Source organism: Solanum stenotomum, chromosome 2 (assembly GCF_019186545.1).
Source record: "Solanum stenotomum isolate F172 chromosome 2, ASM1918654v1, whole genome shotgun sequence".
NCBI classification, from domain to species: domain Eukaryota; kingdom Viridiplantae; phylum Streptophyta; class Magnoliopsida; order Solanales; family Solanaceae; genus Solanum; species Solanum stenotomum.
The window spans coordinates 17,955,614-17,982,234 of record NC_064283.1 but is presented as its reverse complement, the minus strand read 5'-3'; the positions used below and the strand labels follow the sequence as shown (position 1 = coordinate 17,982,234).

At 31.5% G+C, this 26,621-nt stretch overlaps 1 protein-coding gene and 1 non-coding gene across 2 annotated transcripts; both read right to left on the bottom strand.

The window, feature by feature from the left end:
* Window positions 1-860: 860 nt before the first annotated feature.
* On the bottom strand, window positions 861-11,196 carry LOC125856324 (uncharacterized). Its single transcript, XM_049535838.1, has 7 exons — window positions 10,833-11,196; window positions 8,683-8,768; window positions 7,834-7,980; window positions 7,618-7,726; window positions 2,285-2,408; window positions 1,478-1,751; window positions 861-1,295 (listed from the first exon to the last, which is right to left on the bottom strand). The coding sequence occupies exons 1-7, from the start codon at window positions 10,960-10,962 to the stop codon at window positions 1,188-1,190; spliced, it is 978 nt and encodes a 325-aa protein (XP_049391795.1). The 5' UTR covers window positions 10,963-11,196; the 3' UTR covers window positions 861-1,187.
* A 3,141-nt stretch (window positions 11,197-14,337) lies between these two features.
* On the bottom strand, window positions 14,338-14,411 carry TRNAV-CAC (transfer RNA valine (anticodon CAC)). The gene has a single exon. It is a non-coding gene; the product is annotated as a tRNA-Val (tRNA).
* Window positions 14,412-26,621: the final 12,210 nt, after the last annotated feature.

Below are 26,621 nucleotides of genomic sequence, written 5' to 3'. Positions count from 1 at the left end.
TATATTTAATTATTTATAAAGCAAACCTATATCATCTAATATAAAAAAAATAAAAATGCAAATTTAATAAATGAAACGGTAATAGTTATGATAAATTTGTGAATATACACAAACAAAGAGAAAGGATGCATGATTTAATTAGTGAATAACTCGTTCGATTATTAGTTGAAATTAAATATATATTAGTAACACATGTATTGGACGTTATGTAAGAGAAAAAGCAAAGGAAGATGAGTACCACGTTGCCTTTTCTTTGATAAGAGAGTAGTAAATTAGAAGTTGATGCAAGTACTCCTTCAAGTAACAAGTAAAAAAGGAAGATTTGACGAGTAATTAAAGATCGAGAAAATATTTATTTATAGTATGAATTATGAAACATTAAATTTCAATTAGTTTAGAATGTAGAGAATAGAATTTGTTAACGTGTATGTGAGGTAAAGGATCACGCATCACCCTCACCGACCACGTGATGCAACCAAACAAACGTTTCAACCAGTGTAACGTGAGTCTTGACAAGTATAAAGTTGTATAAAGTTGAACAAGTAGACACATGCATCCTATGTGACGTTCTATATATGTGATAATTCACATCCTATATGTAGCGTCCTAACTCCTACGTGTATTGTGCCACGTACACACGTGTCTATTGTAGATACCCCCACTTCTATTGAGACTGATGCAGAGCTAACAACAGAGTCGACCATATAATTCATTATAATACCCCCAAAACTACAATTTTAGCTTCTTGTTGACAAGCAAATATTCAATTTTTCTTCTTAAAAAGCAAAGGAAAACAATTCCACATGTTCTCCTTCACAAAGTAGAAGATGTGATAAACAAGTCAATTACTTGGAAACAGCAAACAAATATAACAATAGAGAACTACTAGAACTAGAAGGGGCTAAACCAGATTGCAACTGTTAATTCATTTGGATTGTTAAGGGTCTATTTTGTTAACAATTACATGTGTGATCATTCTCAAAATATGAACAATATTGGGTTGAAAGGGATTTTCTCTCTTGCAAGTTTAACTACAACAACAGCATACCCTATGTAATCCCACCTGGAGAGGGTATGATGTACACAGACCTTACTATGCCTTGCAGGTCTAACTGCTTATACTACTAAATCTCATGATGAGAGCCCCAGTAGTATGGAGTTTCATTTATGTCAAAATCCTCAATTTTTTACATAAGTCCAAGTGATTTCAGCTGCTGAACATGCTCTGGTGGCAGAGCTGGTGGAGACCAATCATTTCCGTTGACCTCACCATCGACATCCTCTACAACATATTCCTTCAAAAGAATAACAAACATATCTTAAGAATTGTAGCAGTCATCATGCCTCAAATTATGAGTGGTATCGCGTACTCGAGGATTTATTGTATATAACATTTTAATGAACCGCGAAAGGGTTCAAGACAATGATTGGGAAGGAATGGCAAGAAAGCACAAACATGGAATAGGGTTAAGCGCACCTTTGTCAGCATTCTTTTTGCAAGTATATGGTAATGCCTCTGCCATATTCTCTGCCCAACCATTGTAGCAACCAAAACACTATAAAATATGCCGATGACAGTAAATAGTCCTAGCACAATTAAAGCAATTATAAGTACTAGTGGCAACCCAGCTTCACCGGCACCTCCTAAGCAACCTCCACATTCACTGGCCGCACCAGCACAACTTTCAAAGCATGTTGTGCAATCAGTCCACATACAAAGTGTACCAGGCAAATGACAGTCTGCACACATTCTGCAAGGGCATCATTAGATGACGATGATGCAGCAGCCAATGGAAAAAGAAAAAAATAAATCTTTCCTCAAGAAATAGTTTCACAAGAAAGAGATCAGAGAGCACCATTTCTCGCACTTTTGTTGTACAAGATGCTAAAGCAGTAGATACCGGATAAAATGTTAATATAAAATTAATAAATGAGAACAGGTAATCCATCAAAAACAGCTTTAGCATGTATAACAATAGATGATGTACAAATCCAAACAAAGCAGCAGATTTTCAGAATGACAACGCAAATATTTTGTCCTAAAGAGGACGGAGGAGAGACTAAGACAACAATAATTATCCAGAAAACTAAACAAACACAGCTTCATTGATAATTCTTAATTGCTATGTTGCAGTCTATCAAGAGTGAAAAAGTGATGTAACGGAAAAAATGTTCTTGCATTGGTTAACCTTCATTTACTTGTTCCTTGGATTGATGATGAGAACAACAAGGAAGAAGACTGCAATATTAAGCTTATTACTAATGAAGAGTCAAGATTCTTTACCCAGGATGACAACAGCAAATGCATAGTTCGCGGCAGGGTTGAGCCAAATCATTGCGCACTCTTCGATCATAACAGGTGATGAAGCAACCAGATAGGCCTAGCAGAGCGAAAAATAAAAGTGCCCCTGTACATTGTCAAATCAATACCTCAAAGTTAGTTTCTTTTTTCTTTTTTTTAGAGGATGTGAATACTAAAGTTGAATATCATCAAATAGTAAGCATTTATTGATCACGAAAAATAACAAACACAATTCCCACTGCAATAACTATCAATTATTTTGAAATATTATGCACTATCTTTGATCCTTGGGTGCCTTAGAAAAATTATGCACCATCTTTGGTCCTTGAGTGCCATGATGGACATAAAGGAATCGGGCATCTCTTGCCAAGATATACAGAAATAGACTAATGCTACTGCACCCAGATTAACAAGAAACAGACCAATGATGCTGTGATACTTAATCCCCTTTTTCTCTGTCTCTTGCTCCTTTTGTTTCTCTTTTTCTCCTGTAATTTTGAGGTGGCTCCCGTATTCTCTTGTTGGGGAAGCTGTTGCATTGCTTCATGCCTTCATCACAAGGAATGCAAAGGTGAAAACCCCAGCAATGCTTATTCTAAGCTGTCCAAGCACCTGAAGGTTCGGACTCCTAAAACTAAATACTTTGGGATAGACATGCAAATATTTTGCACGATAAATATCTTCAACACCTCAACTGGATCATATTATCGAGACATTTTCATCTACTAATACCAACTCAAAATCAAAAACAAACAAACAGTTTAAGGGCCCTTTTGATACACCAATACCCGACCGGAGTGTAAAAAACTCATCCACAGTCTGGTTTTGTTTTGTAGAATCTCTTTTTAAAATTTATTACAATTAGAGGAAGATATTACATAAGTGGGAATTGATTCTTCACCACATGGTGAAGGATGCGGGGCTCACAGCCTCGCACCATATGAGCTATCCTCCAAACAATCTATATTGGCGTACCTATATTGTGGTTTGACATGCATTTTTTGAAATTGGTAACATATATATTGTGGTTTGACATGCATCTGTTGGGAATAACTTGCCTAATGACATGTTTGGCCCTTTCCATACTGATTTTTTCCACACCTTGCATACTGATTAGATAAGGTTAAAACCTCCACCCTGCACCCTAGGGTCCCACCAACTCATCCAGCCTGATTCAGATTTCACAACACCATCCAGTCCTCTCTAATCAAGTCTATTTCACTCCACAACAAGAAGTTCGTTGTAAGCAAAATTAGAAGTTCTTTAAAACAAGAAGTTCTCTAAATCTACACCTAACAACTAAACTTTATGCAAGTTAGAAATATAACAACTAAACCTAAGCATAATACATTGGTATCGCCTATATAGATCCCTCACTTCTATTGTGTCTTAAAACTTCCAAGAGATTACGTGCTTTGTGGCTTCTCTATATGTGACTTTACACTTACCTCGTCCACTCTAACACTTTCCATCATCAAATCAAATCATCAGTGCTTCATCTGGAGGCCTACATCGGACACGATCATACGCCATCTAAACAACTCTGTTGTTTTATTTATGTGATCTACTTGCACCCATTATCAAAAGTGACCATCTCTAATCTTATCATATCTTGTATGACTGCACATCTATCTTAAAATCTATACTTCTGCGACATTTATCCTGTGCCATGTAGATGAAAAAGTATATGTGATATTTAATCCCCTACCCTACCCCCCACACCAATGATACCCACCTTCCTTTTTTCTAACTCTCCCACATAATAGGGACAATACAGATGCTTAGGTTTGATTCACCATGGAATTAATTATTTCTATCCCTTTTTTGCATTTTCTATAGTTTTGTTAGACTAAAATTTTTGGAGAAAATGCTACCGGATGTGCCTTTATCTTTTTATCCAGCATTTCTCAGTTCCCCTCTATGTTTGGACTATCTTTTGTTACTTTTGAGAGAACCTCCAAATGATGGATGGAGATGAACTTGGGGACAAAAGATCAATGGTCCACTTAGTTCATTTAAAATATTCTTGCAGAGAAAAAGGTACTAACTAAGCATATCTCAACTAAAAATCATAAACTACTAGCAGAAGTAGAAATTAAAAGGAAAACATATGAGTCCCGTAATTTATAAACCCCTCGAATACTAACAAGCCACAAAGGATACCTTTAGGATCGTTTGGCCCGTGAGCAAGTTATACAGGGATTATAATGTGGGAAATATACTACAGGGATTAAATGATGACAAGATTATGCAACTTCCAGTGCTGCAGCAGAGCAGGTGCTTCAGCAGGTAATTATGCAACTACTTGTGACAATTATATAATGGAAGCTATTCATGCATGTGTTTTATTAAATCTTTGCTAGTTATTAAGTGGGATTTTACATCACAACAAAGGGCAACCTAAGAAGATATTTTTTTGTGAAGGCATTTACATGGGATTCCGCAAAACAGAGGAGATAGTTCCCTCCCAAAGCAATTAGCACAACTTTTGTATGGGTCGCGGCATGGGATTCTACCATAACAGCTTTGTTAATGAGAATGCACATCAGCTGGTCTTTTGTATTTGCTGATACACTACAAACCTACATCAAACTTATGTTCTTTTTAAAATTTATTACAATTAGAGGAAGATATTACATAAGTGGGAATCGATTCTTCACCGCGGGGCTCACAGCCTCGCACCATATGAGCTATCCTCCGAACAATCTATATTGGCGTACCTATATTGTGGTTTGACATGCATCTGTTGGGAATAACTTGCCTAATGACATGTTTGGCCCTTTCCATACTGATTTTTTCCACACCTTGCATACTGATTAGATAAGGTTAAAACCTCCACCCTGCACCCTAGGGTCCCACCAACTCATCCAGCCTGATTCAGATTTCACAACACCATCCAGTCCTCTCTAATCAAGTCTATTTCACTCCACTACAAGAAGTTCGTTGTAAGCAAAATTAGAAGTTCTTTAAAACAAGAAGTTCTCTAAATCTACACCTAACAACTAAACCTTATGCAAGTTAGAAATATAACAACTAAACCTTAAGCATAATACATTGGGATCGCCTATATAGATCCCTCACTTCTATTGTGTCGTAAAACTTCCAAGAGATTACGTGCTTTGTGGCTTCTCTATATGTGACTTTAGACTTACCTCGTCCACTCTAACACTTTGCATCATCAAATCAAATCATCAGTGCTTCATCTGGAGGCCTACATTGGACACGATCATACACCATCTAAACAACTCTGTTGTTTTATTTATGTGATCTACTTGCACCCATTATCAAAATTGACTATCTCTAATCTTATCATATCTTGTATGACTGCACATCTATCTTAAAATCTTCTGCGACATTTATCCTGTGCCATGTATATGAAAAAGTATATGTGATATCTAATCCCCTACCCTACCCCCCACACCAATGATACCCACCTTCCTTTTTTCTAACTCTCCCACATAATAGGGGCAATACAGATGCTTAGGTTTGATTCACCATGGAATTAATTATTTCTATCCCTTTTTTGCATCTTCTATAGTTTTGTTGGACTAAAATTTTTGGAGAAAATGCTACCGGAGTCCGGATGTGCCTTTATCTTTTTATCCAGCATTTCTCAGTTCCCCTCTATGTTTGGACTATATTTTGTTACTTCTGAGAGAACCTCCAAATGATGGATGGAGATGAACTTGGGGACAAAAGATGAATGGTCCACTTAGTTCATTTAAAATATTCTTGCAGAGAAAAAGGTACTAACTAAGCATATCTCAAATAAAAATCATAAACTACTAGCAGAAGTAGAAATTAAAAAGAAAACATATGAGTCCCGTAATTTATAAACCCCTCGAATACTAACAAGCCACCAAGGATCCCTTTAGGATCGTTTGTTCCATGAGCAAGTTATACAGGGATTATTTTTTATGACAAGGGAAACCCGCAGCCGCTACCCTTTGGGTGCGCACAAGGTAAAACCCCCGCTCCTATGCAATAGCTCGCAAACCACATAGGAGAGGTAACCCGCACTAGGCAAGCCCGGTGCGACGAGCTCAACCTAGAAGGCAAACCCCTTGCTTTCGCTGACAATGGGTTTCGAACTTGAGACCTCCAACATGGAAGTCCCAAGCCCAAACCACTGGGCCACCCTGAAGCTAAAAAGCATACATACCATTTAAATCGTTGTTATGTTAAGGCATGCTACTTTTCTCTCCCTTTACAATGTGGGATTTCCTAAGGCGTTATATGCACCCTTCTTCAAAAACTTCCCAGCCTTGAAGCCCGTTGAACCTTTTCCCTGTCTCGCCCTCCATCAGGGACATTACACTGACCCGGTCATAATGCCCTATGGATCAATGCTTAAGAAAATGCTCACTTCTTATGGCAAATAGGCAATTGCCTTGCCACCAGACAATGCAATAGTAGGCGATTCACATTTTCTCCTAAACTTTGCACATGACAACTACTTTATTTTATCCTCTCAAATTTCAGCTATGCCCTCCTTGTTGCCAACCAGCTGAAAATACATAGCTTTATCTAAGCTTTGGGAAGTCAAACTGATAGATGCAGAACATTGTGACATCTCTTCTTAGTAACCTATAGAAGCACTACACCAGAAACATCCTACTTCCTCTCTGGAAGTTTTTCAAGTATCCTGCTCCAGTAAAGCCTCCAGAACTGTCACAAATTTGCATGAAGAGGTCCATATACTGTAGGTGCAGGGACAGTCATACCATAATGGAAAACCTACAATCTTTTGTTCCTTCTCCTAATATGAACAACTTTATCCTAAATGACCACGGACCACCTTCGAGCAACAAAAAAGGCGTCCACAAACCACTAACTGCTATTAATGTGAATCCTCTCAGTGTCATCTTCGGACAGAAATTTTAAAAACATAAGAGCATCTATGAACATAGTGACCCTAACCCTTCCCATCACATCATTCTTCGAGGCAATATAACATATAAAAGTCTTATTAGGGAAGATTTTGGCTTTGGTGCAGCTTCTTGAAGGGTATAATGTCCATTCGTTGAGAAAATATCTCAGGAGGAGCAAGATTCCTCAAACCACCATATCAACCATCACAAATTTCATTTTGTCCAGGAAACAAACAAATGAAGAAAAGGATATAAGTTCCAGAGAGGGAGAGTAAAGGAGATTGGCACAATAGAATTTATAGGACAAGATAACATGAAATATCATTACTTAACAGATCTCTTTCTTTTGCAATAGGCAACACCATGATTTAGCCCATACAACCAATCAAAAAAAAAAATCAGGACTTAACAAATAATAACTAGTGGAAAACTCAAGATGTTTACCGCATAGGTAGTAGAAGCTTAGTTCGCTATCAAACCCCCAAGTAAAACGCAACCAAGATTTATGGTGGTTGTCGATCAAGTAAACTAAATATCCCAGTAAGGCTATAACCTGCAATGAAAAGGGTAAGAGTTCAGTTGGATATGTTCTCTATAAATAAGGTAAGGATATCTCAGAAAATCAAAGAACAAAATTTGTAAACAGGACCAACCACCTACAAGCTGAACTGCGAGAAAGATGAACAAAATGTCTCTAGTCACAAAGAATCGGAACTTCAAAGTTCGCCACTTTCTATCAGTGGGAACATGAACTCTCAAGTAATAGGGAGCTTTGCAAGTTGTGCAATGGGAAAAAGCAAATCCTTCCTGTAAAATACAAATTTTATTTAGCTAACGAAAATAAATATAATTCTGGTGAATATTGCTTACTGTAATTTGTAAATTGCTTGGAAGTTATCAGCACTCTTATGCAGGCATTGCTTCTATGAAAAGAAAGCCTCAACAACTACTTGATAATTTGAATTAGTGTTGAAATGAAAAGCACACACAAAAAATGACTCTTGCAAGTAAAGTGGCTAGTCCAAAGCTATACATGCTCAATATACGTACAAATGACACTAATCAAATCCTGATTCTACACTTTAATGCATCAATACAAAAACAAATTAATTCCAAGTAAGGTAAGGAATAACAGTATTCTAGCACCTAACGGTGCGACCTACTAATCAATGGAGTGGATACTTGAGAGTCATGAAATCTAATGTTCTAATTCTAACGGAGACAAAAACACTAGGCGATTTTTTCCCATTTGTCGACATGTCCAAGCCTTGGTGGGCAGAGTTACCTGATACCAGTACTGATGGGAGGTAACAGGTACCCCATGGAACTAGTCGAGGTACGAGGAAGCTAGCCCGAAAACCATGGTTATAAAAGAACAAGAAATGACAAAAATCTTGATGGAGTGCCTTTCTAACACAAAAGCAACAAGGCAACAAGGCAACTTCTACAATAACAAGGTTAAAACTGCTCAAGTAATACAGATTCAAAAGCCAAAAATGAAAAACATACTTTCACTGCACGCCAATGATCCAGGCATTCCCGATGAACAAACTTTGATGTACCTTTACACTTGCAAGGTGCAATAAAATCCCTACCTGAAAAGAAAAAACAAAAACATTTATAAGCACATCCCAGTTCTGAAACAGCACAAGTTCAGCACATATAACCCAATAATGTTATGCTACAACATACCCAGTGTAATTCCTCACGTGGGGTCTGGGGAGGGTGTTGCACGGCTGCACGCAGCCTTACTCCTACCTTGTGAAGGTAGAGAGACTATTTCCGGTAGACTCTCGGCTCAAGTAAGCATATAAAAACAAGAATATAAAGCAAATACAATAGCGAAGAAGTCATGCTGAAAACAATAAAGAAGAGAACGGCAGCAACGACAAAATAATACGATAACCAAAGCAAATGAAAAAACATCAGGCAATACTAAAACTAAAAAATAAGATAGTAGGGAAGTAATAATAACAATACTAAAAATGAAACTAGACAACACTCGACCTACTAACCTTCTACCTTAATCCTCGACCTCCATATCTTCCTATCTAAGGTCATGTCCTCGGTTAATGAAGGCCTTATCTAATCTTCTCTCCCAAGACTTCTTTGGTCTACCTTTACCTCTACTTATACCCACTATAGTTAACCTCTCACTCCTCCTCACTGGGAGGAACAATACTGAAAATGAAACTAGACAACACTCGACCTACTAATCTTCTACCTTAATCCTCAACCTCCAAATCTTCCTATCTAAGGTCATGTCCTCGGTTATTGAATGTCTTATCTAATCATCTCTCCCAAGACTTCTTTGGTCTACATTTACCTCTACTTATACCCACTATAGTTAACCTCTCACTCCTCCTCACTAGGACATATGTGTTTCTTCTCTTCACATGCCCGAACCATCTCAATTTCGCCTCCCTCATCTTTTCCACCACAGAAGTCACTCTCACCTTGTCCTGGATAGCTTTGTTCCTAATACTATCACACCTAGTATGTTGACACATTCATCTCAACATCCTCATTTACATTACTCTCATCTTTTGGGCATGTGAGGTTGCGAGCTCTGAATGGCCAACACTCCGCCCCATACAACATAGCCAGTTTGATCACCACTTCATAAAACTTACCCTTAATGTTTGGTGACACATTCTTATCACACAAGACACCGGATGTGAGCTTCCATATCGTCCACCTACTCCAATACGATGTGTAACATCATCGTATTATTAACTCCAAATACTTGAAACTTCCTTTCTTGGGAATGACTTGTGTTTCAATCTGTACTCCCACATGTGTCACATGAGTTACTTCACTGAACTTGCACTCCAAGTATTCAGTCTTAATCCTACTCAACCTAAAAACCCTTTACACTCTAGAGTCTGTCTCCAAACCTCCAACCTATCGTTAACTTCGTCAAGTGTCTTGTTAATCAACACTATGTCATCTGCAAAGAACATACACCATGGCACCTCTCCACCTCTCCTTGAATATGTTTCATTAGTACATCCATCACCGAGGCAAATGATATTATGTTATAGAACAAAATAAACAACAAACGACCCAGAAAAACAAGCATCCACCAAGCGCATAAAAATTCACACCGCCTCTTACTAAAAACTTCTTACTTCTTTCATTTCTTTAATAACCAAATAGAAAATAAATGTTGATAAGAAACAAATTCAAATATAATATATGCAGTATCACATGATATTTTCATTTCCACTGTAATCAGACAAAACTAATACTGCCACATGCTCCAATTTCTCAACCAAATGCAAAACTCATCCTCTCACTAATGCCTTACTTGAGTAGTATAATTTCGGGTTATGGTATCAAATTTCAAAACAAATTCACCAAAATACTTTCATTTACATCAAAGGGTCCTCAAGAATCACCTAAAACGCCACAAAAATCCCAATTAATACACTTGAACCAAGACAAATTAATACACTTGGGGTTATGGTATCATATTTTCAAGACAAATTCACCAAAATACTTTCATTCCATAAAAGGGTCCTCAAGAATCACCTAAAGCAGCTACCTTTACAGTTAGGAATACCACAAAAATCCCAATTAATACACTTGAACCAACTAATATTTCAAACAATAGAGAATCAAAAAATGGGTGAAATGAAGAAAGAAAGAAAACTGACCATCAGTCTCAAGACAAATCCTACACTGAATCTGTTCACTAGAACCAGCTTCAAGATCGATTTCACTTGTGTCAGTGATCACAGAAGGAGGAACCAAAGGAGAAGATTCAGACTGATCAACCAATTCCATTATAATTTTTCCCCAATTCCTCCAGAAATTAACAAGTGTAGAATGATCAAGTTTCAATTCATCAAGAAAATCAAAAACCCGGATATACCTTTTTTCTTGTTTATTACAAATAGATACACATATGAGTCTCTCTTCCCCCAAAGAAACTTGGTGTTAGGGAAGAAGAGGTGCTTTTTATTCTCTTCTGTTGTGTTGTCTGAAGAAGAAGAATGAAAATGTCAACAAGTCATAGTTGGGGTCTATCATTATTATTACCCTTTCATAAATAGTTGTCTTTTTATTTAATTCTTTTTACTCAATAAGGTAGTTATTCCAACTTATGAAGTATTTTTGGTTTGATTAAATTTTTCATTATTTATTTTTTATACATCTTTTTTAAACGGTATATATGATTTATCAAAGTCGTTTGTCAAAGATGTTTTGATATTTTATTTATGGATTATGGTTTATTTGTTCGGTAAAATTATATAAGAATTTGAAATTTTTTTATTATTTTCATAGTTTGTGAGGTTTTTCAGTTTATAAGAAAAATACAATTTGAAAAATTTACAATGTAGGTCCAAATTTACAAAACTTCTACTTCAATCAATGTGATTTTAAATCATGATTCCATATCTATGTTCAAACGAATTCTAAAATTTTGATTTCTTTTAAATGAAAACTAGACTCACAAATTAAGATTCTTCATTTAAATTTTGTGAAAAAGATATATTCAATGTAAAGATATTGTTCATACCATGTGAGTTATGACAGGATTGTATTTAAAAAATAGTTAGTTATTACTATTTGATGAAATGTTAGATTAGTGGGTTTATATAAAGTTATGTGTATTTGAAAGTTTGTAATAACATTAAATCACAAATATTTATCTATGAAAGAAATTGGTCTGTATTTATGAACTATGATTTGTTCATTTGGTAAGATTTAAAAAATATATGACAGTTCTCACCAATTGTGAATTTCTTATGTTTATGAAAGAGAAAAGAAATACAACTTAAAAAATTTAAATTACAAAATTTTAGCTTTAAATTAACTTGATTTGAAATCATAATTTTAAAAGTTATATCCAAACAAACAGACCCTTAGTCATTCATAAAAGAATAATTTGTTTACGTTTTTTGCCATACACACTATTATTACAACTTATGTTTGATTTGACACACTTCTTTAGAAAATATTAATTAATAATTTATTTTATTAAATTAACATTATGAATTATTTGTTAAATTTTTTTTATTTATTTAATAAAATGAACAAGTAAAAAATTATTTTTTTAGCATAAAAATAAAATAAAATGAAACAAGAGGCTTTGGATTAGAGCCTGATTTTCAGATAAGGGCTTTTAGTACTTTGACAAGTTGTGTTTGGTATATTTGTTAGTGCTCGATTAATTTAGTTTTGTATATTGTAGGGTTTATTTTTAGAAAATATGATGCTCTCAATAATTTTTTCTATATTTCGAATTTAAATTTAAAATTTTTAATTAATAAAAGTGCAAAAATATTAATCATTCTACCACAATCAATAGACCTATATTGGTCTTTTTCACAGGGCAAGCTTTTGGGTTAAAATTTGAAGACAGCACTAGGAAGTTATCATTAAAAGGAAAAAAGAAACTGAACTTAAACTTTGAGAAATAAACGTGTCTTTTTCAAACTTCAGAAAAGAGAGAAGAAAAGTTTGGTAATTGGTCCTTTTCTAAATTTTTCTTTTTTTGTCCTCTTGAAAGTATGTTCTAGATTACAATTCCACTCCAACTTTTAAAAATTTCACATAAAAAAAAATATTTGATTTTTATGATCAAATGCCCACATTTATTTTACTTGTTTGAAAACTAGTTACAAAAAAGTATTTTAAAAAATCAACTCTTTTACCATCCTCCGTCTAATTCTCCAAACCTATCATTAACCAAATCACCTATCTTAGAATATATATATATATATATATATATATATATATAAAATCTTTGGCATAGTGTCCAAAAGGTCCACATTATTTTTTGAATAAAGATTTTTCATAAAATCAAGACTATTATTTTCTCCTTCCATAGAAGATGACGATTCAGAAACATTTTCCAAATCTTGAAGACTTTGAATAGCATCCAGTCTTACTTCTATCACAACATTATATATATATATATATATATATATATATATATATATATAATTATTTTAAGGACGGAGCTAGGTTGAAACTCATGTGTTTGAGATTTCAATCATTTATTAAGTTCTAAATTAATAATTTATACATATTTAAAAAAATTCTTAAGACAAATATAGAGTTTGGATTAAAGCTATTGAACCTGACAAATCTATAACTCTATACTCTAGCTTCACCCCTGATTATACATCTATCAAATATTTTCAATTTAAACGATTTAGTGGGATATTATTTAGGCGAATAGTGGGATATTATTTAGGCTAATTCTTTCATTTCGTATTATTTGGTTACTAAAAAGACTTCCCTCACTTATGTGTCAAAGTCTTTCTTCTTGCACTTTGTGATGTTATTTTTAATCTTGAACTCAAAGCACTTTGTGATTTACTAAATATTATTATATGACAAATATTCGTTTGTTTTTAGGTTTGAATTTTAATAATTTAAATATTGACTATTAAGTTATTTGTTTTTATAATTTTACAATCACTTAATGATTTGAATAAATTTATAACAAAGTCTTAATATAATTAAGAAATTTATTAAAAAATTATAAAAATGAGATGCAGTTCATCACTAGGTACTCCATCCATTTTCATTGTTAATTGTTGTCATCCACCATTATGAGCTACCTCCATCTACCACTTAGAACTACCATCAATCACTGCACTATCACCATTAGCCACCATTTAAAGTCGCCATCACCAACGTAACCAACAATCACTAATGACAATCACCATAACTAGCCATCACTATATATCACTAATTACCGTCATCATTCACCACTCATCAGCTATCACCGTCATCCACCATAATTATTAGTTGTCACGATCAACAATCATTGTTAATCACTACTATCAGCCATCATCATCACTAGTTACTATCCGAACCACCACCACTACCCAACACAATTTGCGCTCGACACCACAACCATCATTGTTAATAATCATCAACTCCTATTGGCACGTAGTTTTTTTAAAACTTTTGTTTAAATTTTATATTTATTAATTTTTAAAATAAAGACAAAAATTATAGATATTCAAATCTCAAACGTTGAGAAAATAAATCATTCTTAATTATTTAATATTTAGATTCAAACATTTATATCTTAATATATAACACAATATTTCGATCCAAATGTCTTAATCTTAACGAGGTCCAAATAGGAGATAACGGAGAAAAATTATATCCAACTAATTTGGAAACATAAAAAAGAAATGTCTGAGCCCGGGTTCGAACCGGGGACCTCTAGTGTGTGAGACTAGCGTGATAACCAACTACACCACCCAGACCTTATTGACAAATTTCATCTTATGCTTTAAATATCAATAAAAAAGAACTTTTTTAATAAAGTCATAGTTTATAAATTATTATAAAGTCAGCATTTCAAGTAATTACTCAGTTTAATGTTTTTCTTTTTTAACTTGATCAATTATAATGATTTAGAGCTGTAGATAAATATTTTCCTTATAAAAATAAGCAAAAATAGAACTTTTTTTTCCTATGGGGATTTAAAAAATTCTAAGATTTTATTGTGTATTTTCACCACCATTTAACTTGCTCATGGCTTCGGATTCTATCTTTGTACTAATATGGATACTTTCCAACTATGGGTGTGTTCAAAGTGGATAAAATTGTTTTTCGAGAAATAAGTGGATTTTTTATTTATTTTTTTGTGTTGCGTATATAAGTAAAAAAATACTATTTGAAAATTGCTTGTATATAATTTAGACAATTATTATGAGAGTGGGAGTGGTGGGGTTGTGGGATGGTGGGGACAGAGACATATGCAGGAGGGAGTCACCGGATTCACATGAACTCATGCTTCCCTCTTGAAATCATATATAATAGTGTTATTTTTTTTAAAAAAAAATATATAGATGTGTGAACTCATATCAGACGTATCAACTAATGCAATGATGATTGGGTGCGCCTCTCTAAGTGGGGTTAGAAATTTAAACCTTACATCTATCTTGTTGTATTATTATTTTTAAAATTAGGTAACACCTCTCTAAGTGGTAATTGATAGCACTTTATATATATATTAGCTTTAATCTTTCAAAATTTTCAATTTGTCCCATTAAAAATCCGTAAAAAAATTAATATCATTAAATCAAATGTGCATATTAAAACTAGAAATACTAGATGATATAACATACAATCAATGGGTTTAGTCGATCTCAATACCTCCTGCACGAAATATAAATATATATTATTTGAATAGATAAGAATTAATTTTGAACCTATAATTTTAACAATATTTAGTGATGAGAACCTAAAATATCAAATCGATCAAATTTATATCTTAAATCCACTTTTTCGTAACAGTGCATCCATCATGACAAATTGATGTTGGAGGGAAGGGTGCTACGGGGCTAGGTGTTGGAGGGTAGGAGGACACAAATTGATGTGAGATATCACTTGTGAAACTTGTTTTCCTCATTCACCATGAAACTTATTTTCCTTGTTATTAATAATTTTTTAATTTTTTTTAAAAATATTTTTCAAAAAATTTGATCAATCGACATGAAAAAATTTTAAAATTTTTTTCTCCGAACTGAACATATTCTATATCTTTTCCATAATTAGTATGAAAAACAGAGAGTAATATAGTCATTTGGATGATTGAAATTAAAAAAAATATATGCTTCACACAACTCTAAATTCATCTTAAAATGACAGAGTACATGTTAAACCGATAAGTTATTTTCAGGGAAATACATTAAAGTCCTTCCTTATATATACTTGTTTGCCAATAAACATTGAAGGGGCTGTTTGATTACTGATTAGAGTTATGCAGATATTAATTATGCAGAATTTAATTATATATGTATTAGTTAAGCAGGATTTAATTATGTAGGTATTAGTTATGTGAGTATTAATTATGCGAGTATTAATTATGCATGTGTTATTTAGTTATGTAGAGATTACATTACATGAATTATTAACTATTGAATATTGATTTTAATATAATATTATATATATTATTTACAAATAAAATAAATAAGCAAATAGTATAAACTCTCCCTTAAAAAAAATAAAGAAAGGAATTTTCTCTTGGAATTCTGTGTTTTTTTTTAATGTTTAAAATTTATAAAAATAAAATACTATTAATATATTTCAAGTACATTATACTATCCTATTATATAATGTAAATTTCTATCAATATGATGCATGTGTTGTTTGTACATTTTTAGTATACCAAATATATAAATTTATCTATAAATTCACATTCTAAATAAAAAATCAATACATGATAATTAAATATGTGGATATATTTAGTAATATATAATGTGAATATATAATTAGCATATGCGCTATCAAAATTATACATTCCTATTCATAATATTAATAAATATTTATATTTTGATTTTAGGCCTAATCCATCGGTGGCCCCTTGAAGTTAGCACAAAGTTTCACTTAGACACCTTAACTGGACAATGTTCATATTAGACATCTTATGTAGGGAATCGTTGTGTCATTTTGACACTTTTTGCTTACATGGCTGAGTGAGTGGAATACACTCGTTGACCGTGCGTGAAAACTTATTTAGTTGACTTTTAAATTATTTTTTTCTTCTTCTTTCCCATTTTCAGCCATCATTTTTGAAACTTAAACATCCAAAAATGGAGAACAAAAATAGTTACCGTAAACTGATGAAAAATGATTGGAATTGTTTTAGAAATTTAGAAATAGACCCATTTCAAAATTTACTTAGTAAATTAATTTATGAGATTCTTTTCCGAAATAATTTAATATTTACATAGGAGTTAAATTATTATTTTTTGTGAATCTGGTGATTAAGATACAAACAGAAAGAAAATGACATTTGAGTGGGCGTGTTGTTAGGGTTTTGCCCTGATTTTCTTACCATAATTTAAGATTTATTTTTCCTTAAAGAAAAAATAAAATATTACCATAAATATTTTTACTTTTCTTGAAAGGAAAGTATAATATTATTTTATAGTTGGTTTATTCTCTCCTTTAGGACTCCTTTTCTAGTAGGAAAGGTTTTATGACTCTATAAATATAGGTTTATTTCTTCTAACACAATAACAATAGCATCCACAATGTAGTTCTTTAAGAGTTTTGTTTATGGGGAGATTTTCTCTCTACAGTTTCTATGTTTTTGATTAGTTTTTAATTATGTAGGCCAATTGGTCATATCCTACAATAATATATTTCTTTTAGTATAATTTTATGTGTCGTCTAATTTATCGTCTTATGATTTGCAATTGTAAGCTTCCGCATGACGCCCTAATCACCTTCAGAACCCAACAAGTGGTATCAGAGCACATGGTCTAACGATCCCATGGTCCGATGGTCCTATGGTTCAACGAAGTTGAAGACAGGCTCAAGATGGTTTCAAATCAATTTGATGATAATGAAGATTTTTTTGTCAAGCTACATGTGGAGAAGAAGTTTCAACATATTTTCAACATTTCTGTTGCTGCAATTTTTAAGAATAAAAATAAAATATTTTTAACCATTTTTTAACCCATATATTTTAAACTTTATTTTTAACCATGGCAAACAACAGTGATGGAGATTTTGTGAAGAACAAGATTATCATGCAATGAAGAAGACAGATCACGCTTTATCAAGAAAATCCAGCCAAAAAGGGAGATTTGTTAGGGTTTTGCCCTGATTTTCTTACCATAATTTAAGATTTATATTTCCTTAAAGAAAAAATAAAACATTACCATAAATATTTTTACTTTTCTTGAAAGGAAAGTATAATATTATTTTATATTTGGTTTATTCTCTCCTTTAGGACTCCTTTTCTAGTAGGAAAGGTTTTATGACTCTATAAATATAAGTTTATTTCTTCTAACACAATAACAATAGCATCCACAATGTAGTTCTTTAAGAGTTTTGTTTATGGGGAGATTTTCTCTCTACAGTTTCTATGTTTTTGATTAGTTTTTAATTATGTAGGCCAATTGGTCATATCCTACAATAATATATTTCTTTTAGTATAATTTTATGTGTCGTCTAATTTATCGTCTTATGATTTGCAATTGTAAGCTTTCGCATGACGTCTTAATCACCTTCAGAACCCAACACGTGTTTCCTAGATATTTTTGCAAGTATTTGGAGAAGAAACATTTCTGCAAATGGATAGGTACGCGGGGGGTGGGGGGGGGGGTATTCCTGCAAATGGACTGGGGTGTTTGGAGAAGAAGACTGTGGGGGTGGGTGGGGTCCTGGGGGAATTTATTGGCTTAATTTTTTAAAAAAAATTATTTGGGCAAAAACTCATATGTCATTGATTGATTGATTGCTTTTTATTTTTACCCAAAATTTATTGTTTAAGAATTGTTTTTGACACAAACGACAAATGCCATCGCTTAATTAGTCACTTTACACGTCAAAATGACACATCAGTATCTACATGAGGTGTCTAAGATGAACATCGTCCAATTAAGGTGTCTAATTGAAACTTCGTGCCAACTTTAAGTGACCACCGATGGGTTAGGCCTTGATTTTAAATGAAAACAAATAAAAAGTTGTTTGTATACGAAAAGAAATAAGAAACAAAGATAGTTGGGAAAATAGAATAGTTATGTAAAGTTTTCAATTTAAAAAAATTAAAAATAAATTAATAGGGATAAATGTGTAATTTATCTTTTTAATACATGTATAACTAATACCTACATAATTTATTCCACCCTCTATCCTGCATAACTTATACATAAATTCCCTCATAAGTTATGCAGGTATTAATTATATAGGATTACAAAAACGCAACCAAACATTGTATAAAATTAATACATGAATAACTTTTATACAATATGTAGAACTTATCAACCAAACATAATATAAATCATGTTGACTTTTCAACCTAATAAAAAACTTTTACCAAACATAATAAAACTAATACAATGTTTTATACATGCATAATATGCCCTCTTATACCGTAACCAAACAGCCCCTTAAAAGTTTGTAGGTGGGGTGGGGGATATGTTACCTCACATAGTCATTTCTAACCATAATAATTACATATTAGTTGTTAGTTGAACGCGTGAAGGAGTAATAATACAACCCAAACATGTGTAAAAATGTCACGTGACACAGTTAATTTAAATTCTCTACTCTATTAAATAAACTCACCTCCCATCTTCTCCTAAACCTCCACTAATAGTCGCCTTGAAGAGCTTTCCATCTACGAAAAAAAAATAAAATCTCTTCATCCAAAAAAAAATTCATCTTAGCTTTACTAACTTCATTTTTTTAAATCTTGTATAAAAGTTATAAAATCATCTGGTCTATTATGATTGGTTTTGAAGGAAACTATTCTTAAGATGTCAAATACAAGCTTGAATTGTATTTATAATGATGAGAATGATTCAATGCAAATATGGAGATCCAATGTCAATGCAAACTTCATGGTCGGAGGACAACTCAACTAGAAGATTTTGGTCCTGTCCATGCTTTCGTGTATGTTCAATACATATTCTTTTACTTTTTCTTTTAGTTTTTTGTATGACCTATTTTTTAAAACTATTTCTTTAGATGGTGAGATCCTGAGGAAATTGAAATGTGATTCAAATATATCATTCCGAGTTTGGTGAATACAATTAATATAAAAAGTTAGCAAAAACATTACCATTTTAGGGAAGTAAGGATAAAAATATATGGGTGAAGTAGAAAGGTGATCAAGTCTGTTATGATAAGGGGAAGAAGAAGACAAAACATTTTACACTATTGATGTTTTTTTCAATCAATCAATTTATTATAAAAAAATAATTCTAATGGCGTAGCATTGCATACGAGCGATATCAAATATTTAAGAGTTAAATTGAGCTTGACTCGGTTTCAACTCAATTTTTTTTAACAAAGTTCATTAGTCTATGCTCAAACTTAATTCAATATTTACTTAGGAACACCTTTGTGATGTATGTATATCACATTGTATATTACGTATATTAGTGTATATAAAACACATATTCCCACAACGCTATGTATCCCGCTATGTATCCCGTGCACAACGCTATGTATCCCGCTATGTGGAATGTATGAAACACTATGTATCCCGTGCACAACGCTATGTATCCCGCTATGTGGAATGTATCAAACCTAATGTATCCCGTGCACAACGCTATGTATCCCGCAAACATCATTTTTAAGGGATTTTTGGTAAATAGAAAACTAGAAGGGATAAAATGTTATTTAGTACTTATAATATGTGGTTCCTATAATTTATACATTTCAATTTGAAATTTGACTCAAGCTTCCCTCAAATCATCTCCAAAAACTTACAAGGTTTAGTTCAATTTTCTAAGAAAGCTCATTAGGCTAGGCTCAAACTTAATTCATTCGCTCAAACTTGCCTCAAATCATCTCCAAATATTTCCAAAGTTTAGCTCAATTTTTTTTTTTAAAAAAAAGCTCGTTGATCTAGGCTCAAACTTGATTCATTCGTTCTTCTTCCCACGAATTTACATAGATATACAAAATATACAATGTGATATACACTGTTATACAATGTGACTTCGCCCATTTATTAGCTCAACCCATTTCAATCCATTAAATATTCATATCGAACACACCTTATCTCACTATGCTAATAGGTACGTCAAATATGTATCAAGTATCTACTTTGATATGCACCATTTAAGACAAAGTTAATTATTTAAACGTATTAATTTTTAGCCTGAATAAGGCAAACGGCTTCTTATGAAAAAAAATTCCAAAAATGTAGCTATAATTGTAAATGTCCACTACTGTTTTTCAATCTTCCATGTAAGTTACATGTAATCTCAACAATATTGTTCGATCAGAACATGTTTTAAATTATTTCTGTTTCTAGAAATTTCAACTAAACCCACAAGAAAAACAATGAAACTAAACCAAATGTTGGTGAAAAATTTGTGAAAATATTGCGGATAGTTTGAACTTCAACAATAACGATTCAAAATTTAAGATTTTTGGGCATAAGTTTTCACATTTTAACCCAAATATTTAAAGTTTGAAATTTTAGACCTGAGTCTTGTAACTTAATTCTAAGGTGACTAATGTTTAACTATTCAGTCATGCTTTAAAAGGCGATCCTACAAGCGACTATTTGTGCACTTTGCTCAATAGGTACAAAATTTAAAGAGTGACATGCTGAATTTTCGTAAATAGCCACTATAATAAACTTAATTATACTCCATAGCTATAGTTTGCATATTTACGGGTTGTAGCTACAGTATAAGTTGTCTCGTTTATATAATTTGCGGATTTGTATAATTCGTAGGTTTGTATAATTCACGGGTACATTTGTCTAATTCAATTATTTTTGTATAAATCGAAATAACGAATTTATACAATTACAGAAATCAGAAGTGTAAGCAATTATACAAATTCCGAATTATACAAAAGTTATACAAATTCCGAATTATACAAACATGCGAATTATATAAAATTAAAAAGCTGAGCCACGTAATTATAGCTAAAAGTAGGTCGCAAATTGTAATTAAGACAAACTATAACTATGTTAATTAATTAACTAATATATGTTTGCTTATATGTGTAATTTTTTCTAACATAAAAAAGGGGGAAGTTATACATATATATTATTCCACCAATTAGTTTACTAATTTGATCAAAATATACACAACATATATATATAAAATCTTTGTATGTATTTTATAAACTAATTTATCGAAGTGTTTTAGAACGGTAATTATTCCAACAAAAAAATCGTACGTGCCAAATGATGGTTTACGAAGTTACAATAGTTCTTTAAAGAAAATAAAAGAATAAGAATAAGTTTTTTTGAGGAATGAGACCAATTGATTGTGATTGGTCTATGACACATTCTCTTGCCCCATATTAGTTATCCATGTTATTAAAATTAGTGATTCTAAATTACTTGTCAATTTATAAAATTAAAATAAAGCTAATCAAATTTTTTTCTAGTTTACCCTTGCAATTATTATTTCTACAAGTATAAAGTTAAAAAAAAAAAAAGAATAAAAATTAAGGAGTAAATTAATAAATTATTCTTCATTATTTTGAAGAACATGTCATCAAAAAGTTAATAACTAATACGAGACGGAGGGGTATATAGATTCTCATAACATCACTTGCTTCACGTATATTCTCATAACTTATCTATCGGCGCTTCGGCAAAAGAATAATTGACTAACATACCCAAATACTAAGCATTGAATTCGACTCCTCTTTTCCTTTATTTAAATTGTTCTTTTGTTCTCCTTAATTTTGTTTTCTTCAAATGATTACATCTAATATCAAAATTATGGAGGGTTAAGTATGCAATAATAAAAAAAAATCATTCAACTTTAATCGAATATAATGAAAGTCACTTAACTATTTTTTGTAGTAGCACATTAATAATGAGTGGGTCTAAATAATTCAATTGGGGTGATTGTCGAATTATACCACATACTCCTGCAACAACAAAAGCTGCAAAAAAGACAACTACGATACTAATGAAAATGATAGCCTCAATATTTTCCATAAACGATTTTATATATAGATGTGGCTCAAATTTTTTTAAGTATCATTGAAATTGTCTTATTTATTTATTTTTAATAACTTCTCGTAATATTTAGATAAAATTGAATAATTATTATATATTTGTTACAAATGACTTTCCTAATACTTAGATAAAATTGAGCGACCTTTTAATTACAAATAATAAATCTATGGTCCAGACGTATGAGCCTCATCCTGGCACAAGAATTGATTTGATTAGGAGGACCATATTTTTTTTTTGTAATTATAATAATGACAAATTACTTAACTACATTCCTTTCCTTACTTTAATATCCATTTATCTCTATTTATTTCAAAATTTTCAAAAATCCCTTATTTACCTATGTATCCCGTATGTATCCCGTGCACAACGTTATGTATCCCGCTATGTGGAATGTATCAAACGTTATGTATCTCGTGCACAACGCTATATATCCCACATGTATCCCGTGCACAATGATATGTATCCCGCTATGTGGAATGTATCAAACCTAATGTATCCCGCAAACATCATTTTTAAGGAATTTTTGGTAAATAGAAAACCAGAAGGGATAGGATATTATTTAGTACTTATAATATGTGGTTCCTATAATTTATATTTATAATAATACTAATATTTTCTATGTGACATCCCCTTAAATAATCCATTATTGGATGATGAGTTGTGACTATATATATGAATGTCTTGTATGTCAAATTATGTATCTATAAAGGAATTTTAACAGAAAGACATTTTAGTAGGAGAATCGAATAGATGAATATTACATAAGTCGTCATTCATTCAGAAAAAGAATCATCTTTTCTATTTGGTAGAAGGACAAAAAACAAGTCAAATCTTATCTCAATGAGAATTAAGTTGAGATCGAATCGAGTTGATCAGAATCGATGATGGATGATGGCTAGAAGCACATGATTTGTCTTGCTCAAATTTGAAGTGGCCATTCATGTAAAAGCATTGACCCTTTTTATATATTTGATGCTACTAATTAAAACCTTCCTTATCTAGCTACAAAGCAATTCACTTAGATGAGTTCCAAGTTGGGTATTATAAGTACCCCACCAATAATAATAATGATCCAAACATGAGGGGAGGGAAAGAATCTTTCTCAAAAAATTAAATTCTTTTTTTTGTGGAATTGAATCTTTTCACTATATGGTGACACCACACACTATAGCCACTCTTAGTGCCAAATCCACTAATTTACAAATTGCACTTAGGAAAAATACTTCACAAGACCCCACTTGTCAATAAATAAACTACATACTTGAATCTCAAATTTTAGTTGGATGGACTGTATAAATCATATATGAAATTCAATTATTGCTCAAATCTATGTTCAAAAAGATAAGATATATGTCATATATCATTATTGGACATTATGTGTTTAGGTTGATATATAACTAATTGTTATTCTCTGTTCACTTTTACTTATCTATTATATTTAAACTAGATATCTATGTTTATTTGTTCGATTTAGAAAGATAATTTAACACTTAATTGTCAGTGTATTCTAATCATTAAGTATAGTCATTTGTCAAAACATGATTGAATTTATTATATTCAGAGGTTGATATAATAAAAATGCGTTTCTCCATTTTTGTTTAATCCTTCTTAAGGGACATATTGCAAGTTTACACTAGAAAAGTAAAAAATTGACTGGGGGAGTAATATGTAACTCCATCCTTTTCAATTTATTTGTTTCATGATCATGACTTTACACAAAGTTTAGAAAAGTAAATTGGATTTTCGAATTTTATGGTCTTAAATTAAAGATATGTAGAATGTATCACAATGTTCTTTAATAACACAATCTTAAATATGTCACGTGAAAAATGATAATTAATTGAATTGCTAAGAAAAACATTCTTTTACAAATAACCTAAGATGAAAAGTAAGACGAACATACTGAAACAACGAGTGAATATATAAATTTAACACCACACTTATTTATAATAAATAAAATAATAATAATAATAATAATAATAATAATAAATGTAAAAATGGGATGATAGTGGGAAAAAAGTGACGTAGCCAAACAGAGAATCTGAAAAGGAAAATCACTAAGGAATCATAAGCCAACCATTGATTAGGTAGGTACCACTATCATTATTATTCTATATATAATACAGTATGCTTCTTTCAATTAATTAAAAAAAAACATAACATCAGCACTATGACCTAATTAAACTATATATATTATTAATCTTATCTCATCTCTCTAAGTGGATATATTATTGGACATCATTTTATTTAATAAATTATGTTAACTTATGGTTACTACTAAACGTCACTAATAAGAGACCATTATTATTTTTTTTTTAATTATGCATTTGCATGCGTGCGCTAGTACTGACGTCACCATAAGTTAAAATTTAATTTATATTTTATCAAAATCTATGTTAATGATATATATGTGTGTCAAAATGACACATCGAGACCCTACTAAAGATGTTTAAAATGAACAAGAATTACTTAAGGTGTCTAAGGCCTCATTATTTGTACTTAACGGAGGTCTGAATCTGAATGGTTCATATATTAGACTTTTAAGTGTGTTTATTTTTTTTACTTAGAAATCTCTTAATGAGTCTGAATGAATCCAAATAGATATGTGACATAGTCTTATTCTCATTCAAACTCTTCTAGAAATACATTTATTTTCGAGAAAAATTGTATTTCATATTTTTTTTCTTCAAAACAAATTGAGGCTTATGTAATTCTCTAATTTTATTAGTTATTCAAATTATTTTCCTTAAATATTTAACTTTTGTGCTTGCTGCTTCTTTATCAAAAATTGATAAAATTTGTTGTAAAAAATTTATTTGATTAAAGTTCAAAGCAATTTCATAAATATGTGTTGTTGAAATTGGACGATGATGCCTTTAGAAATTTGTCTAAAATCATTTGAATGTATATCATGTTCATTATTTATTTTAGGGAAGAGTACATGACAAACACATTATAGAACATAGAGATGTGTCACTTATTTATTTAAGACTAGTTTGTGATGAATTACTTTTTTCACAAAAAAGAAAGATGATTACATTTTTTTTCTAACAATTATTATTATTATTATTATTATTATTATTATTATTATTATTATTATTATACGTAGTCCATATTGTAGTTCCATTTTATTTTTATCTAATTTAAAATATTTATTTATAATTCAAATATCTTAATGTTTATCAAAAATGACGTTTTTTCCTAATATTTGTTAATATAATATTTAACTACTATTTTATTTGAATTGTAATATTTGTTGTATATATATATATATATATATATATTCATATGTTTAAAACCAATCAATCTTAATCATTTATTCTTAGAGACAAGATCTTAATCATTCAGATAGGTACTCAAGTTCAAGTCTTAATCTTAATGAAAACAAATAGAACCTAAATGAAAGTTGATGTCAACTTTAAAGGATCATTAATGACAGAGGCCTAAAATTTATCGATGTCAACTTTAAAAGATTGTCGATAGTTTCCATTATTTTTCCACCAGAATACTCCATCATCCTTTGCATAAAAAAACAAGTATTATAATAAGTGAACATGCAAATCAAGAAAAGGGAGAAATAGACCATGCAAATTGAAGTTTAAAATAGTTTGCTTTTATTTTTTTCATGCTTGATTAATTTATGCAGGGACATTGCTAGCCTAACTTGATAATGACAAACTCATCCTTATAAATTAGACACATAAGTCAAATAATGATTATTAGAATAGCACTTAGTCCACATGAAAAGTTTATTTTAAAAAAAAAAACATTAAAGTTGTAAATTTTGACGCAACTACTAAATTAAAAAATATTTAGTAACATTAAGCATAAAGGATTGATTAAAATACCCCTTTTTTGGTAACACAGACTACTTTATCTCTTTTTTGTATAATGAGTACTTAATAATTGCACCATTTCCTGGAGCAGTAAGGGTAATATTTTTTATTTTTAAAATCTTGGAGTAATAAGGGTGGCATCTTGAGAAAATTGTACATATTTGATTATGTAGAAC

Excerpts from the sequence above, each read along its gene's own strand:
- LOC125856324 (XM_049535838.1), bottom strand. The coding sequence starts at position 10,962 with ATGGAATTGGTTGATCAGTCTGAATCTTCTCCTTTGGTTCCTCCTTCT. Across the intron at positions 7,727-7,833 it reads TCTTTCTCGCAGTTCAGCTT|GTTATAGCCTTACTGGGATA; the intron begins GTAGGTGGTTGG and ends TTTTCATTGCAG. Across the intron at positions 2,409-7,617 it reads AAGCTTCTACTACCTATGCG|GGGCACTTTTATTTTTCGCT; the intron begins GTAAACATCTTG and ends GACAATGTACAG.